General features: G+C 43.9%; 1 protein-coding gene across 1 annotated transcript in view; it reads left to right on the forward strand.

Moving 5' to 3' along the window:
- LOC145774795 (myosin light chain kinase, smooth muscle-like) overlaps positions 1-13,685 on the forward strand; it is a 37,238-nt gene extending 23,553 nt beyond the window's left edge. The window contains 23 exon segments of the mRNA XM_082586106.1: positions 47-234; positions 876-1,002; positions 1,773-1,901; positions 2,058-2,208; positions 2,314-2,402; positions 2,558-2,688; positions 3,076-3,272; positions 3,426-3,716; positions 3,967-4,090; positions 4,215-4,358; positions 7,156-7,340; positions 7,653-7,806; positions 8,381-8,505; positions 9,194-9,303; positions 9,696-9,802; positions 10,074-10,161; positions 10,375-10,578; positions 10,987-11,107; positions 11,256-11,372; positions 11,464-11,567; positions 11,860-12,012; positions 12,326-12,449; positions 12,888-13,685. Of these exon segments, the coding sequence (XP_082442232.1) occupies positions 47-234; positions 876-1,002; positions 1,773-1,901; positions 2,058-2,208; positions 2,314-2,402; positions 2,558-2,688; positions 3,076-3,272; positions 3,426-3,716; positions 3,967-4,090; positions 4,215-4,358; positions 7,156-7,340; positions 7,653-7,806; positions 8,381-8,505; positions 9,194-9,303; positions 9,696-9,802; positions 10,074-10,161; positions 10,375-10,578; positions 10,987-11,107; positions 11,256-11,372; positions 11,464-11,567; positions 11,860-12,012; positions 12,326-12,449; positions 12,888-13,055 (3,331 nt within the window). The 3' untranslated portion in view covers positions 13,056-13,685.
- Positions 13,686-14,250: the final 565 nt, after the last annotated feature.

Here is a 14,250-nt window from a genome sequence, read left to right on the forward strand (position 1 = left end):
ACAGCATCTCTTGTTGATCAGCATTGAAATTATTGCACACAGGAAATCCCACTGCTAGATGGTTCCTTGAGGACGATGAGATCGAAGCCAGCGACGACTTCCGGTTAGAATCGGAAGGAGACGTGAGAACTCTCTTCTTCACTGAGGTTTTCCCAGAAGACGGAGGGACATACTCGTGCTTAGTGAAGAACGATGGAGGAGAAGCGAAGTCAAGCTGCATACTCTCGGTGGAAGGTGAGGAAAGTGAATCCATGATCGCGTCATCGGCTTTCGTGTATGACGCAATGTCATCATCACGTGCTCTAACTATCGGCGTGTGCGCAATGTTCAGCCAAGATTTCAAAGATAAATCTCTATTTTTCTAAACTTGGTAAATGATTTGCATTACATGTGCAAGCTTCACTCTGCCAGCCTTGGTGTCCAGGCCTGTGTCAATGTTTCCAAAGATGCACCAACAGGGGATAAATACTCCATAAATCTCATCAGTTGGACACGACATCCCATCCACTTTTCTTTCTGACGCGTTTGTTTGTTTCATCATCATCATCATAATACATCGTCGGTTTGTTCCCCACTAGTGGGGGTGGCCGATTGCTGCATTTAAATAATATTTTGGAGCATAGATTTTCCAGCCGGATGCCCTTCCTGACGCTAACCACAGTTATTGGCGGTAGGCCTAGCCTTTACTTAAAAAGTATTTCCTGCAAGGCAGCAGGATTTCTAACAAGTTTTAGCCAACCAGTCGAGGTTGTTGCCCATGAGGTGGGACGTGGACCCACTTGTTAGTTTGATGTGTGATCAAGACCAGTGTTCCCCGAGACCCATGGTGTAACAATCCATGGCGACTGCCCAGGGTTCAATTGTTTATTTTCTAGAAATCGAAGGGGACGCCCCTACTTTTCTGATGAAGCCGAAACCGATCAACATGAACGCAGGAGGAAGAGCTGTATTTTCCTGCAGGGTGGATGGTGATCCTCCTCCCACGGTAGAGTGGATGTTCTGGTAAGTTGTCATAGGAAGCATCACCTATCACAAATACTCAATGACTTGCTCATAAGATGAAGAATGGGGCAAGCTTTTTATTCTTGACAGAAAGACCCCCGTCCCTTCCATAGTCAGTTGCCGAACAGACAATTTTGTACCGACCTCTTGTTCATCCATTTGTTTCTTCTTTGGTAGATGAGTCCTGGCGGTTGTTCCCGTTAGCAAGGGTCCGCCAATTTTTGCAGCCATTTTGCAACCATCTGTTGTTGGGGTTGATTCTATCCAGGTTGCATGCACTGATGTCTCCTCTCACCAACTCTATCCACCTCTTTTTTAGTCTCCCGATTTTCTTTCCCTGGACGGAAATGTTTTTTTTGCCATTATTGGAGCCTTATCAGACATACGTTCCACGTGCCCATACCATCGCCAACGTTGGTTTCTAATAAACTCACTGATTCTTTCTACTTCTGTCATCTCCTGAATACTTTCATTTCTAATTTTACTCTTCAAGATTTTTTACACATCATTCAGAGCATTCTCATTTCTTGTTTCCATCATGTTCATATCTTCGATCCGCATGGACCTCATACAGTAGTTATAAGCCTCAAGCATAATAACAACGATGAAGAACACCTTTGACGCGTCGCATGCTTTGCCACGTTCTTTAGGGTCGTTTGGTAACACTGTTCCCCAGGTGACAAAGAGAGTAGAATATATAGATCTGCACCTTTCTGTCACGTCTTGTTGAAGAGGATTGATGCCTTTCTAATATTGTTTGTTTCTTCCAGTAATCAGCCCATCCAAGACCTGACCCGGGTCCACATCACGAAAGGGGATGCTTCAAACAACTACACATACTCTTTGGAGATCCCACAAGTCGCTCCACAAGATGCAGGGAGATACTCCGTGTGTTGCAGGTTCGAACCCCCTGCAGGCTAACGACTTTTGTAGGACAATTATTTATTGTCTGGTTGAAGTTACATACTTGGTTGCTTAACCACATCATGCTTCGCGCCAGTTGGATGCATATGAGGCCATTTGTTGGTGGTATGACGTAATTATGGTACACGCAGGAACCTGCTTGGTGACGTCACGTGCACTGTATCGTTGATCGTGAGCGACGCAAAGAAACAAGAAGGGAAGAAGGACTTTCGGGATGTGCTTCGTAAAAACCCTCCTCTGACAAAGACAAACTCTAATAAAGGCGCCCCTAGCGATGAGTCGGTGAGTGAATGCTTGGTCGGTGTCGAACTCACTACTTTGAGTCACTCAGACAATCCCTGTGATAAAGAATTAATTATATTAACAAAATGTTTTTCTGGTTTCTAGGTTGACTTCCGGTCCGTTCTCCGCAGCCCATCCACCGACAAAGATCTGGGAAGAAGAGCTTTGTCCTCCAGCGGATCAGAGGATGCCAGGTAACTTTCTCTATGACATCACTGAGATCCACCGTTGCCTTGCAATATAATCGATCTACCGCGTCCATGGAAGTGCTCGCAGCATCTCTACCCAATGACAAGCTTTGTGTGTCATAATATGACCTCGGCATCCATCCATTGTTCTTGTATTCCAGCGAGGAGACAGGGATTGCATACAAGGAAGTCTTGTCAACATCAGTGAAAACAAAAGCACTAACAGAAGAAGAGAGGAAGTTGAAGAAAGCGGAACAGAAAGACTTCAGATCAAATCTTGTCAGGAAAGTTGGTAAGTTGTTTAAGTTTGCTTCAAGAGAAGGAAACGTTCCGCCACTTCCTAGACAGAAAGTTAATAATATAAAAAATGACCGATTTGCTGTCTGGGTTCTTCTTCCTCTGCAATAATATCTTAACTCTGCATCCCTGAGTGGTTTTCATGGCTGCCAGGCTCTTCAGAAAACTTTAAAAGTTGTAGAGAAAATATTAGATTGCTCTGATGGTGAACTTATCCACATGTTTTAAGATTTTTGGGTCAGTGTTCTTTATTATTATTGACACTTTCTCATGAGTAGACCTTTCTCCTCTGGGAATATGGCGTGAGACTGTCTCAAAGGTTTTGCTTCTCATCAGCTAAATCACCTTCTTTGTTTGTTGCAATTCATTACAGACACGAAAGTTGTGACCCAGGACACGTTGAGAGCTAAAGGAACCGAACAGTTGGACTTCCGGGATGAAGCATTAAAGACCAAAGTGAAGACAAAGGCGCTAGGACAAGATGATCTGAAGACAATGCGCGCGGAACAAAAGGACTTTCGCTCGGAAACTATCAAGTCCAAGGTGGTGACAAAGGCCTACAGGGAGGATGACATCAAAGTGGGTTCATAGATATGACGACTTTCATCATTACTGCAGTGTCTTTAGAATCCTAGTTGAATCTTCTGTTGATAAAAGAAACTTTCCTTTTGGTTTGGAAGCTTATTCGTCATTGCTTCCTCTTCATAAACTTCTCTTGTTTTGTGCGTTCAGTTGAAGCGTCCCGAACAAGTGGACTTCCGGAACTTACTCTCTCCTAAGAAGGAAGGAGATCCGGAGCTACCTAGGGAAGAAGAAGAGGGTGTGACGTTTGCCAATATTCCTAAAGCCAAATGGAAGAAGGAGTCTGATCACACAACCGTGGCCACGAAGAGATCGCGTCATCGTGGACCATCTTCCGTTGTTCCGGAGAGGAAAGTCCAACAAAACGGAGATGAAGAACCGGAAGAAGAGATTCCATCATGGAGCAAACCAGAATTTTCCCAACCATTGAAAGATCTAGAGGTACGATGATGTTCCATGTGCTTCACTGTAAGAGCTACTGTGTGTGCATTCAGCTTCGTCTGCCAGAGATGCGTTTAACATTGTATCATCTTCAACCATTGTGATGCGTTATTGATTTGTCTCTTAGCGATAAAAGTGGAGGATCAACTTCTCTATCGTGATTGACAACTAATAGACTGGTAATTACATGACGCGATCGTCTGTGAGACAACAAAGCTGCTTCTGAAGTTAATCAAATCATTCTGCGCAGGTCAACGATGGAGAGCCATTCACCCTCGAATGTCACGTGATGGGAGATCCCCGACCGGAAGTGACGTGGCACCTGGAAGAGGAAGAAATTACAGCAGAAGCAGAAATCGTCATTTCTTATGAGGGTGGGTAGACCTGTCCGTCCTGAAATTATTTAGTTGAAATTTGATCGACGCGTTCATGATCGGTTGCTAGGATACAGTGATGACGTGTCTTGCTGTTTAAATTATTTTGAATTTTTCCTCTCAGGCGACACCTGCCGGCTATCAATTACCGAGAGCTTTCCCGACGACCAAGGAAAGTACACATGCACCGCAACCAATGAGCACGGCACCACGACATGCTCTTGCGACGTCACAGTGATTGGTGACGGTGAGTGATGTCATGCACCCCGTCCCTGTCAACCGCCGTAGCTCTGGTCAGTTTTGTGGACTCGATGACCCCTACAGCGGCCCCCCCGCAATATTTCGTGTGAATAGCTTGTGTATAAGTCGCTTATATCGCCCGGTGACATCAATAAAGCACATGCACCTTACAACGTTGTGGTTGCTGGCAGGCGAGCTACGGCGGCAAGGCAGAGGATCAGTGAGTTGCGATTGTTATTACGTTCAGAAACGTTGATTCAACGTTAAAGCGAGGAATGGTTGAAGACGTATCGGAAGGTTCCTATAGGCGATGTTGTAGAGGCCAAGTACGTAGGTGGCTTCCACAAGGCAGGTCGCGCGCGTTTAAGTTACACCATAGAATATTCTCGAACGAGGCGCTCTGACATCACCAGGTCACTGTTGCGAGAAGGCGGCAGCTTAGTTGGCGAGAAAGTTTGATGATGTTTTTTCGCGCCCCACCGCGATGCGTTGTGAAAACCCTAAAAATAATTAGCGCCGAAGACGACTCGGGTCCCCGAACAGCGATGAGTCACGAAAGTCATCAAGAACAATCAGGGGCACACAGCGTTGCATTTGTTGATCAATGATTACACTGTCAATTGGTGATTATAAGAGAAAAGTTTTGTCGCAATTAAAACGTGATAGATTTGCATTTATTGATAAAAGCTTCAGTAATAAGTAACTTTCATGTTACTTATTTTAAATGACAGTGACATACTCAAGCGACGTCATGCTAAATATTTCCAACCAATGCCTGTGGAGAAATAGGCATCTTTCGCCAACAGTTCGCTGAGGAGCGTGCTAACATTTCGTTTCACAGAGCACGAAGTTGCTTGGCAGCTGAACAGCCTGTCATCCATTTCTAATGGTGACGTGTTAATTCGTCACAAAGTTGTTTGTTATGCAAATCAAAGAGGATAGAGCTGTACTGAAAAAGTTTTATGTTTTTCGATCACAGCTTGTCATTTTACTTATTGCTTGATAAAAATTGCTGTAAAATTTGCATCTATACATCCCTTGGGGGACACAAAGGCCAGCTGCCTTCCTGTTGGTTAGATTGAAATTTTCCACCAAGAGCAGACGCGTCCAAATGAATAAAATCAGGCGAACTCCGAGGAACGGAATCACTTTAAGACCTCCCTGATGGGATGGACGCGTGAAACGATACGAGAATCTATGACGCGTTACGCAGAAGAATCTGCAAAGCGTCACATCTTTCAAAATCACGCTGGAACCCTTTCATTCAGCAGACTGTGCGGGTAATATTCATGCGCGATCGGTGCAAGGTCCTTGCTCACGCAGGTTCAAATCTCACTGGAGACACGAGCAATGTGTGGCCATCTCAAATAGAATGTGAATTTTGGGTTTTAACTGAAAACTCATTGGCAGACAACAGGCATGGAGGAACCATTTAAAAGTAGGTGGGCTCAGAGGCACAGCAGTCAAAGTTAATTCAACTTCTGGGAGCGAAGCCCCCCAGACCCCCCATAACATTGTTGCATTCCTAATACTTTAAATCATTTATACATTGTGTTTTCATAATTGCCTTCCGCGCCACCAAGCGAAAATTTTCCGTGTTTGGGCTCGATTGGGCCAAAAAATTACAACATTGTTAAATTGATCCATAGCGCTGTACAAAATATGGCGATGTACACACAAATAAAAAGGCAATAATAGTTAATACACACACAGTTATAATACCACTTTGGAGTAATAATCTGCAGCATTATACAGTACGTGCATAACTGCATATGTAATGATCATTGTTTTAACCATAGAGAATAAGTGTATTGATTAATAGATTGGTCCACCAACCGCACGCAACCACACCCACACGTGCTGCCCATCAATAGTGAGCTCAACAGAAAAGTTTAAAGATTAGATTTCATCATTGAGCTATCAAAGATAATCAAACTATAGTGTGTACCAAATGAGTGAAGACATTTTTTTGGAACTCTCTCTCTGATTTGCCGTTTTCGCTACCTTTTCAAAGAAATTTGTTTTTCAAAAGTGGGTGGGCCGAGGCCCACGTGGTTCCTCCATGCCTGGCAGACAAACTTATATGAAAGAATTAGGCTGCGTGATATCAGCTACGTGTCGGTAAACGTCTGGTTCTGTTGCTGTGGTTGAACAAGTTTGAAACAAACAGAGAAAATGGCAGGATAACTCCACACAATCTATCTACTAACTGTACTTCATCGAACACACTTCATAATATACTTCAATAAATCTAATGACGCTGTTTCCTGGCGGCATAATTCGAATCCCAGCACACCCCGGTGCTCACATAGATCTTGACATTCAATGATCAAAGTTTCAACTGCTCTTCTATTCCTCAAACGTTGAGTAGCAAGATGTATATTATGGAAAATGGAACAACAGAAGTTGTGCATACAACGCTGTAAATATGTGGTTCCCGGTACATCAGTAAACAACTACATCCTCCGTCCACCAATATAGCAGACGGTCTAAGACTCTAAGTACCTTGATGATGACGTCAAAGTTTGGTTGCTTTCCAGTAGCTTCTCAGTGTAGACTTGTCAAACTATCCTCTAGACTAGAGTGGCAAACGAATAAAGCCTCGGTACCAAAACCTCAAAGAAAGATGAAAGTAACATAATTAATCTTCTCACCTGGAAGCTTAAAGATGAATGGACAGGAGAGAAGAGCAAATGCTGGAGTAAAATCGTTTCTGACCCTCTTGTTAACAGACAAGCGCAAACATCAAAGACAATTTTGTAAATACAACGCTTTTTAACGTTTCTTTCTGGCAGTATAACAAGTGGGTTATTCCCCAGGGCGAGCAAAGGAGGTGGGTGGCAAACCAATCGACATCAAGGAACAAAGTTTGAAGAATCTTCCTTGTCCTGCCACAATTGAAGATGGACCCAAAAACTTGGTGGTGGTAAAAGGAAATCCCATCAGCTTGTCATGCACTATAGGGGGAACCCCACCACTGAAAGTTGTTTGGAGAAAAGGTCAGGGAGAGGTGAGAGGTCAAAAAGTCGTTTGAGTTCTTGTGCCATACTTTATGTTGAGATCCGCACTTTCTTTCTTACGCACTTTCTTGCTTTATAATGTACTCGCCTATAAAATTGTATTTTAATTTATTTATTTTTGACATTTTACATATTCTTCCACAGACTGTGTAACAATAGGTTTGTATTTGAAAGAAAATGTAAATGAAAAGCTATTAATTATTTCTTCTGGAATAGACATAAATTTGCACGTTCATAAAGAACTCTTGAGATGTTTCTGTCCTCGTCTATTGTGTCATAGATTAACGCTATTGACGTCATAGGTTAAGCAGAACCAGCGATGCCAGATTGAAACGTCATCAAACACGTCAACACTGACGATACCGAAGAGCGAGCGCGACGACTCCGGATGTTACGCGCTACAAGTGTCGAACTCGACCGGGGAGGACCAGCTCTTGATCAGCGTATCGGTCGTGGGTGAGTACCCCACTTGGGGGAGTGCCCTACTGTCACTGGGAAAAGGGGTGCTTTGTGAACCATTGTCTTTTATCCTATCTTGTGATAAATCTCTATTGGCAATATTGAACGCTTGGTGTCACTGCTTCTTTGTTGCATGATCCATTAAATCTCATTTGAATTTTTATTGACTGAAGGAAAGCCACGACATCTCCCCTATGCTCCTATAAGGAAGGTCCTGGGAAGTAACGCGACCACCAACTCGGTTTAACATAGAGCCTGGTTGGTGGAGATTAACGTTGAGTGAACCAGAAGGCGAAGGAGCAGGTTTCTTGTCCTACGTCATCGCCTGTATGCCAAAAATACAGCTTTGTGCTCTAGACTGGTGTCGAACCGACAACCTTTCGAACGTCGTGCCAGCGCTCTTAGCAATCGGCCTCGCAATCAACCAGGGTTACCCTGGGGAAGTGAAATGTGCAGGTTCTTATTGCAAAATCAATGTGATTGCTTCCTGAACATTTTGTAAACCTCCCGCCCTTTAAGATGATAAATGTTTCCTGATCATTCTCCTAGAAAATGTCATGTTTTTCCTTAGGTGCTCCTGATCCTCCAGGGAAGCCACACGCGGAAGTGAGTGGACATGGGTTGGTGGTATCTTGGCATGGGAGCGATGATGATGGGGGAAGTGCTGTTGAGGGCTACCTGCTGGAGATGACTCAGGTAGCTTCACAAATTTAGGGGGGTTTTAGCGGTGCAGACTTTGCACAATTGATTATGTTATAATCAGCGTGTGGTGTAACCTAAACAACTGCTGTTAGGCCTACAATGCAAAGCGAGAAACGCCCGTTTATGCAGTTGAGCTCAGGACGAGGTCTTGATTTAGGAAATGTCTATCCTAGAACTTGAGAGGTTGTAAACTTAACTTGGCAGTTTGAACCGATAACGCAGCGTGGTTACTGGGTATGATGCAGTTGGTGATATCCTTGTTCAAACAGAAACAGGAAATTGTAACTTTCAAGAAAGAACCAACGAAGTTGAAACTTTGCATTCAGTAAAAACAGCAGGAAAATCGTGGAGTGGCGCGTCTATATCATATAAGTGAAGAACACTTGTTTTTGATTGTAAAAAAAAACTGAGGTTCTCGACATGGAAGTCAACCACAAGGAAACATTTCAAAGCAAAGTCTTGGTCTAAGCTAAATCTTCTTGGCCAACGACCTAACCACCCTTACAACCAACTCAAAGTAACATACTTCACAATGTAGATTTTAACGAGCTGTTTTAGCCTGATGCTGCGAGTTCGCTGTGGTAATAGCGAATTGCTACATTGTGAAGTAAGCAACGATCATGCTACTAAAAGCGAAACTCAATGTATTGCTCAAAGTAACATGTTTCATTTCCATCATCAGCTGCCCGATTCCAACACCAGAGGCCGGACTCGCTGGAGCAAAGTAGTTTCGACCAATCACACTTCGCATACCATTGACTCACTCAAGCAGAACGCCTCCTACAAGTTCAGGTAAGATGTGACGTCAAGATAATAATTCTTTAATTTTTCACAAAATTGTTTTAAGAATGCACGGAGCGAGGTTTGAACTGATGTTTCTCGATCCACTTGTGTACCTCTAAGAGCATGACCAACATTCAAAAAGTTGATGGCGCTTAACAGTGATTGGCTGTTTCATATGATAACTGTAGTTGCTTTGGATCACCGATGTAAGATCTGTCATCACTTTGACAGTTTGAGGATGGGCTTGAAATTGTGTCGCCATGGTAACAACTAGTTTATGTTTGCTCTGGAGCATCGCTGATCGCTGAGCATCTTGATCGTTTCAATTGATCAAACCAGTGATTCGTTTCATATTATAAAACTTGAACATTATTGCAACAATACTTGCTGTGACGTAACAGGGTGTCGGCGAGGAACAAACACGGATCGAGCAAGCCCGGCCGACAGTCTGCTCCTGTGCGCTACCTGGTAGTTGTCGAAAATGGAAACGAATCGACTGATGACGAAGGCAAGTTACGTCATCACCATCATTTTATGACGTCATTTTTTCATTCTAGATTGTTTTTCGAATTTAATCAGTTTCATCTACGAATTGAAATGATGCATTGTTGGTTTGTCGGTGTTTACTTCTGGAGGTCGCGGTTCCCTCTCCGGATCGCGACCACCGCGGCAACAGTTCTAATCGTTGCATTATCGATGACGTCCACCATCAAACGATAGGAATTGCCTAATAATATAATTAGTGGTCGCTATAAATGCTTCCCACCTTGTTGGTTCAGATGAAGCAAACTTCTACAAGTACGAACCAGTCTCTATCAAGGAAGTGAAGTTTTCATCGAAATATGAAACGAAAGAAAAGCTTGGGCAGTGAGTTGATTGTGGCTTCTTTCTGGAAGATAATCGATCTTTTGTGGCTGAAGTTAAAAATTATGGCATTGACGAGCTTTCTTTAGCAAAGCGCCGTTAGAGATTTTCGACATTGATGTATTTTTCTGCGTTTGTGAAACAATTAACTTCAGTTCGCGTTGTTCCATTGTTGCATCACACTTTGACACTTGCTGACGTACCCGCCACGTTTAGGGGAAGGTTCGGGAAGGTCCATCGCGTCATCCACCGACAGACCGGGAAGCAATACGCCGCCAAGATAATGAGGGCGCTTAAGGCCAAGGACAGGGAGGCCGTCGCCATGGAGATCGAGATAATGAATCAATTACGTCATCCCAAGCTAGTCCAGCTCATTGATGCGTATCAACACGAAAGAGAAGTTACCATGGTGATGGACCTGTAAGTCGTCTTCGCACTAATGACGTTATAAGTTGGTGTCATGGTGACATAGTCCTGTCTATGTTAAGTCATGCACCTCTGTAGATAGTTTGACACAAACGACTTGCCTTGAAACCGACCCATCAGCCACGTGTGCATACAAATTCCTTGTCAGTTTCACAGTTAGAGAGGGGGACGTCCCTTCCAAGGGGCTCAAAAAAGATAAATATTTTTTTATCCTACCAAACTTTGAAATTTGTTATTTTCTGAACAAGAGAGCTTCTAAAACGAGAAGACAGCAGGTAACTGCCCGATCCCTGGAACAGGGGCACAGTGCTCATTAGCATTCCCATTGCCTCTCATTCTGGCTGATAAGATTGTTCCACTCACTGTGAACATACCAGCTACTTACCTAGCTTCTTCCTCCAGGGTGGCAGGAGGAGAGCTGTTCGAGAAGGTCATAGATGAGGACTTTGAGTTTACAGAAGCAGCCTGCATCAAGTACATGCGGCAGATATGCGCCGGAGTCAAGTTCATGCATGACAACTCGGTACGTCATTGTGTGCCTGTGACGTATGCTTAGCATAGTGGCTTAGTTTGGTTGTGAAAGCGGAAGTGAGCGAGATCGTAATCTCGAATTCTAGCATTGGCTTTTCCTGAGATCGAACGAGGAATCTAACCATCTTCCTCCTCCACAGATCGTCCATCTGGACTTGAAGCCGGAAAACATCATGTGCATCAACAAGACTGGAACAAAGGTCAAGCTGATCGACTTCGGATTGGCTAGAAAGTTCAATCCTAACGAACCAATCAGGGTCCGTATATGGTCTATGACGTAGTAGAGTGGTTGCATGACGTTGCTTTGCAAGGTATAAATATGACGTCATTCATTACATTGTTTGGCAGGTTATGTTTGGAACACCAGAATTTGTTGCCCCCGAGGTCATTAATTACGACGTAATCGGCTTTCAAACAGACATGTGGAGCGTTGGTGTCATCTGCTACATATTGTGAGTCACTCTTTTCTGCTTTGTATTGTTACGCTGTGATGACGTCACTTTGTTTGTCCACTCATCAGCTGTCAGGCATGAGTGATTTCAAACATGTTTTCAAGTGAAATATTTCCTTTAAAGTGTAACCGTTTATATCCGTTCGACTGCATACGCCCGAGATAGTTGAGATTGTTTCGGGTTTGATCTAATTCGGTTCCTCTGGTGAGATCATTGCGTCACAGACAGGATGTGACGTAAGCTGTGTTGGGCGGTACACTCCGAGGTTGGGTTCTCAATCTCGTCATTTCAGGTTGTCTGGACTTTCCCCGTTCTCCGGTGATGTGGATTCAGAGACTCTCTCCAACATCACGGCTGTCCAATGGGACTTTGAGGATGAAGCATTCGACCAGATATCGGATGACGCCAAAGACTTCATCTCCAAGTTGCTCGTCAAATCGCTCAAGTAAGACCAACTCCTAACGCCATATACGTGTTTGTATGTCATATTGTTGCGACGTTTATAAACAAAACTTCCTCTCGAATCGGAGACTGGCGCTGTCCTCACCCACTCAAGGTCATTAAAGAAACAAATGACAACAAAGCGATTGACCAACAATCGCCAACGACATCAATCATTGCGTCACAATGGTAATAAAGCAAACATGAGCTCCGGCCAGGTAAATGTGGAGATGTTGTAATTGATCACTGTTGAAACATCAATACAAATCACACGCAATGACGTCAGAACGACGTAGCATGATATAATGTCGTCACAGGGCGAGATTCACAGTGGACAAGGCGATGAATCACCGGTGGTTGAAGAAAGACACGGATAAGATGTCAACCTCGAAACTGGATACGAAAAACTTGAAAAGGTTCCTGACAAAGAGGAAGTGGCAGGTAATCGCGTGGGTGATGACGTGGACAGTGGGGATTGTGACACTGGCTTATGTTCTGTCTGGATTTTGATGTGATGCGAACCACCATATTCATTGATTGATTGAATCTTTATCCTCGGACTGGTAAAGCTTCTTTGAGAGCTTATTCCTGGCAGTTTCGCATACTTGTAGAGGCTTTGAATCACTGACGCAGGCCCGGTCACCGAGATTGATAGAGTGAAGTTTCCAATTGTTAGTTTTCTGATGTTAGTGTAAACAACCCTATACACACTGGCGATCATTGAAATTCCTCCAGCTTGCCTGTTGTCAAGCATTCCCAATGTTTCTATTGAAACTGTACATAAGAGGCAGCCAGGTTTGACTACTGATTAACAACAGAAGCTTCAGGGTTGCCAACTGGGAATCTAAGAATGAATTACAAGATCATATTTGTTTTTAGAAAACTGCCCATGCGGTTCGTGCGTTGAGTCGACTGGCCTTACTGGCCCGCCTGCCCCCAGCCACCCCCGGCAACAACGGCCAGCAGCGTGAAGCAGGGTTCCTATTGTCCCTCCGAACTCAGCTTGATAGAGAGAGGAAGCATCCACATATGAACTTTGACCTTTGACCTCTCCATTTATGGTTTGGAATCACAAAACAAAAATTAACATGAAGACACAGAAATATCGCAACATAGCGCCATGTGACTCCGAATCTGCGCTCGTTTGTTTTTTAGCACATCAAGTTTTCACATTATTAGTACTAAATGGTCTTCAAACTACACATAAAGTGATCTTTGATTGCAAAAGTGCTATTGACCACAGCTCGTTTAGAAGCCGAAGTGAAATACTATTGTCATTGTGACGTGATTACAATCTCGTGCGCGTCTTTTCATCATGCGAGCAGAATGCATCCGCAAGATGATCAGCACTCGTGGTGGTGATGGGTGGATCTAATCTTCATCACGCAAAATCTATGATGTCATTACATCAAAGAAGCCAACAAAATCCTCAGAAAAATCCACAATAATCTCTTCTCGTGACATCGTTCTGTCAATGTGACGTCATAGTTATAATTTTTTTTCCTTTGTCCTCTGCATTGTTGCGCTTAGCCTGCCACGAGATGCCGCCTTTGTTGCTGCCTGCACAATCTTTTGTTCATTTTTTGATTTTGTTGTATTTTAAATTATTTTTGTGTTGCCGCTGCTACTGTGGTTGCAACGTCAAAATAACATCAAATTAAACCACAGTCAACCATATACAGTAAACCGCGTCCAAGACATCGGTTAGTTCGACGGTTATATGACGCAATGTTACGTCGCTTCCCAGTTGTCATTTAGTTGATTACATCTGCTGATGCATTGTTCCGTAACAAGTTGATCGGCATTGAGCTTAATATTGACACGGTCCATGGATTGTTGTCGCTAGAAGTCATTGGCCATGTTCCTTCGAGGGGTCACGAGCTGCAATATGCAACTGTCCAACCCCACATGAGCACTGGTTGCGCTGGGAATCATTAGCCTCCTCCCCAGGGGCGCGCGATGCAGTGTGTGACGTCACAGATGCACAGCCGTGCTTCAAAGCGAGGACTTTCTCATCTGCGCGAGATGAATGCGACCACGATAAAGCGGAACATAGTTCTCGTTTATTCAACGTAAATTGACATTGTTTCATCGAGAGGTTGGCTCAATTGAAAGGCCCCATGGAAGCGCTGCGCTGATTGACAGTTTGTATTCGGCTTCCTGAAGCGGTTGAAGCGACTCGATACAAACGCGCATCATCTGCATCATTGTGACGCAGCAATGGACAGGTCGCTGGTGTTCC

Source organism: Aplidium turbinatum, chromosome 7 (genome assembly GCF_918807975.1).
Source record: "Aplidium turbinatum chromosome 7, kaAplTurb1.1, whole genome shotgun sequence".
NCBI lineage: Eukaryota > Metazoa > Chordata > Ascidiacea > Aplousobranchia > Polyclinidae > Aplidium > Aplidium turbinatum.